The 1,817-nt window shown below is 64.6% G+C and overlaps 1 protein-coding gene across 1 annotated transcript; it reads right to left on the minus strand.

The window, feature by feature from the left end:
• Positions 1–241: 241 nt before the first annotated feature.
• RNF222 (ring finger protein 222) lies at positions 242–879 on the minus strand. The gene has a single exon (XM_032840095.1). It carries the CDS (start codon positions 860–862, stop codon positions 242–244), a length of 621 nt encoding a protein of 206 aa, XP_032695986.1. The 5' UTR covers positions 863–879.
• Positions 880–1,817: the final 938 nt, after the last annotated feature.

Raw genomic sequence — 1,817 nt, forward strand, 5'->3', positions numbered from 1 at the left:
CACAGCTGTTGCTTCTGAGCGGGGGAGGGCACCCCATTTTCTACCCTGGCCTGGAGTGTAGAGTTGGCGTTTGGGCCCTGAGCTCAGCTCCATCACAGGGATCATCAGCCCCCAGCCTCCCTGACCTGACGGGAGCTGGCAGGCGGAGTGGGGAGTGAGGACGCTGTCCAGGCCACCCATCCCCGGGGGCCTCACCCCTCCCAGGCGCCCCCCCGTACCCCAGTTCAGCCCAGGGCGGCGCTCAGGCCTGCTTCCTCACCAGCAGCACCCAGGGCAGGATGGCAGCCACCATGGCCACCACGGCGACAAGGGTGATGAGCAGCAGGGCCCGCGAGCGGCAGCAGAAGGCCCTGCCGGAGCTGGGGGCCGGGGAGGCCTCTGACAGCTCGGCCAGGCTGCGCCGTGGCAGCACGCTGTCCTGCTCCCCCAGGGGCATCCCGTGGCGGCTGATGACAAAGATCTGCGGCTCCCGGGCCAGGCCCGACGGCAGGTCCAAGGGCAGCGGGGCGCCCTGGCTCGGGGCCGGCCTCCTCACCTGCTGGGCGGCGGCCAGGGGGTTCGTGTGGCCCAGGGTGTCGGGCGGGCCCACGGGCACGGCCAGGGTCTGCGAGCTGCGGTCCAGCACCGAGGGCCAGCGGGAGCTCTTCTTGCTGAGGAAGGTGACGTAGCGGCAGATCGGGCAGACAATGGTCCGCTGCACTTGGCCGTCCACGCGGGTGGAGAGCAGGTACTTGACCAGGCAGTCGTGGCAGAACACATGGCCGCAGCTCAGCGTGCGGCTGGCGCCCTCCAGGTCGCGGAACTTCTCGTAGCACACTGGGCACTCGCTGCCGGAGCTGTCCTTGCTCTCCCCTTCGGACATGGCCACCCCACGAAGGCCCTTCCGCTGCGGGAGACAAGGGCGGTGAGCCATGGCCAGGCCGTTCCCTCCTTCCCAGGGCCTCCTACACCTCCCGTCTCCTGCCTCCCTTCGTCTTCTCTGGGGGGCCTCCCTGACTTACACCAAGACGGGGCCCCTGGGCCCGGGCCCCTGGGGAGGAGATGAGGGGGCGCTTCTGGAAGGGGGGTTGGGAGACCGACAAGGAGAAACCCCAGCCCCTCTGAGACTCTAGATTGAGGCGCATGGAATGTGCTGCAGGTGTAGCCTGCTGGATACCCTCCCCTCAGCCGTGACAGGCGCCGCTGGGTGAGGTCACCACCTCGCCTCTTCCTGCTTTGATGCCCGAAGTGAAGGCGGGAGGACCCAGGTGTCCCCACCCACCCCACCCTGGGAAGCAGACAGCTAAGCAATGCTCCCCCATATTCAGCCTGGTTTCCAGTGTGGGTCTGTTTGTTTGTTTGTTTTGAGAGAGAGAGAGAGAGCACAAGAAGGGGAGGGTTGGAGGGAGAAGCAGACTCCCTGCTGAGCTGGGAGCCCGATGCGGGACTCGAGCCTGGAACTCCAGAATCATGACCTGAGCAGGAGGCAGTCGCTTAACCCACCGAGCCATCCAGGTGCCCTGGAGTAGTCATTTTCCAGGAGATTCTCCGATCCTCCTCTATCCAACTCCCCCCCCACCCAATCCTGACTCAGGGACTGGCTGGTCCATTGGATGGTATCCAGCCATGGATCACATTCCTCTGTGCTAAGCGTGGCCATAAAGCAATGACTCCTTTGAAAACAAAACTCAGAACTTACACATCCAAATGCCTGCTGGCCCTCTGTGCAGTCACAGCCAGGAGCTGTGGGCTCGGACCTCCACCTGCCCCAGCTCGCTCATTCTTCAGATTCTTACTGGGCGCCCAAGGCTGATTAACCTTGGTAAAGGCAGATTTTC

This window comes from Lontra canadensis, unplaced genomic scaffold (genome assembly GCF_010015895.1).
Source record: "Lontra canadensis isolate GAN:19392208 unplaced genomic scaffold, GSC_riverotter_1.0 scaffold110, whole genome shotgun sequence".
NCBI lineage: Eukaryota > Metazoa > Chordata > Mammalia > Carnivora > Mustelidae > Lontra > Lontra canadensis.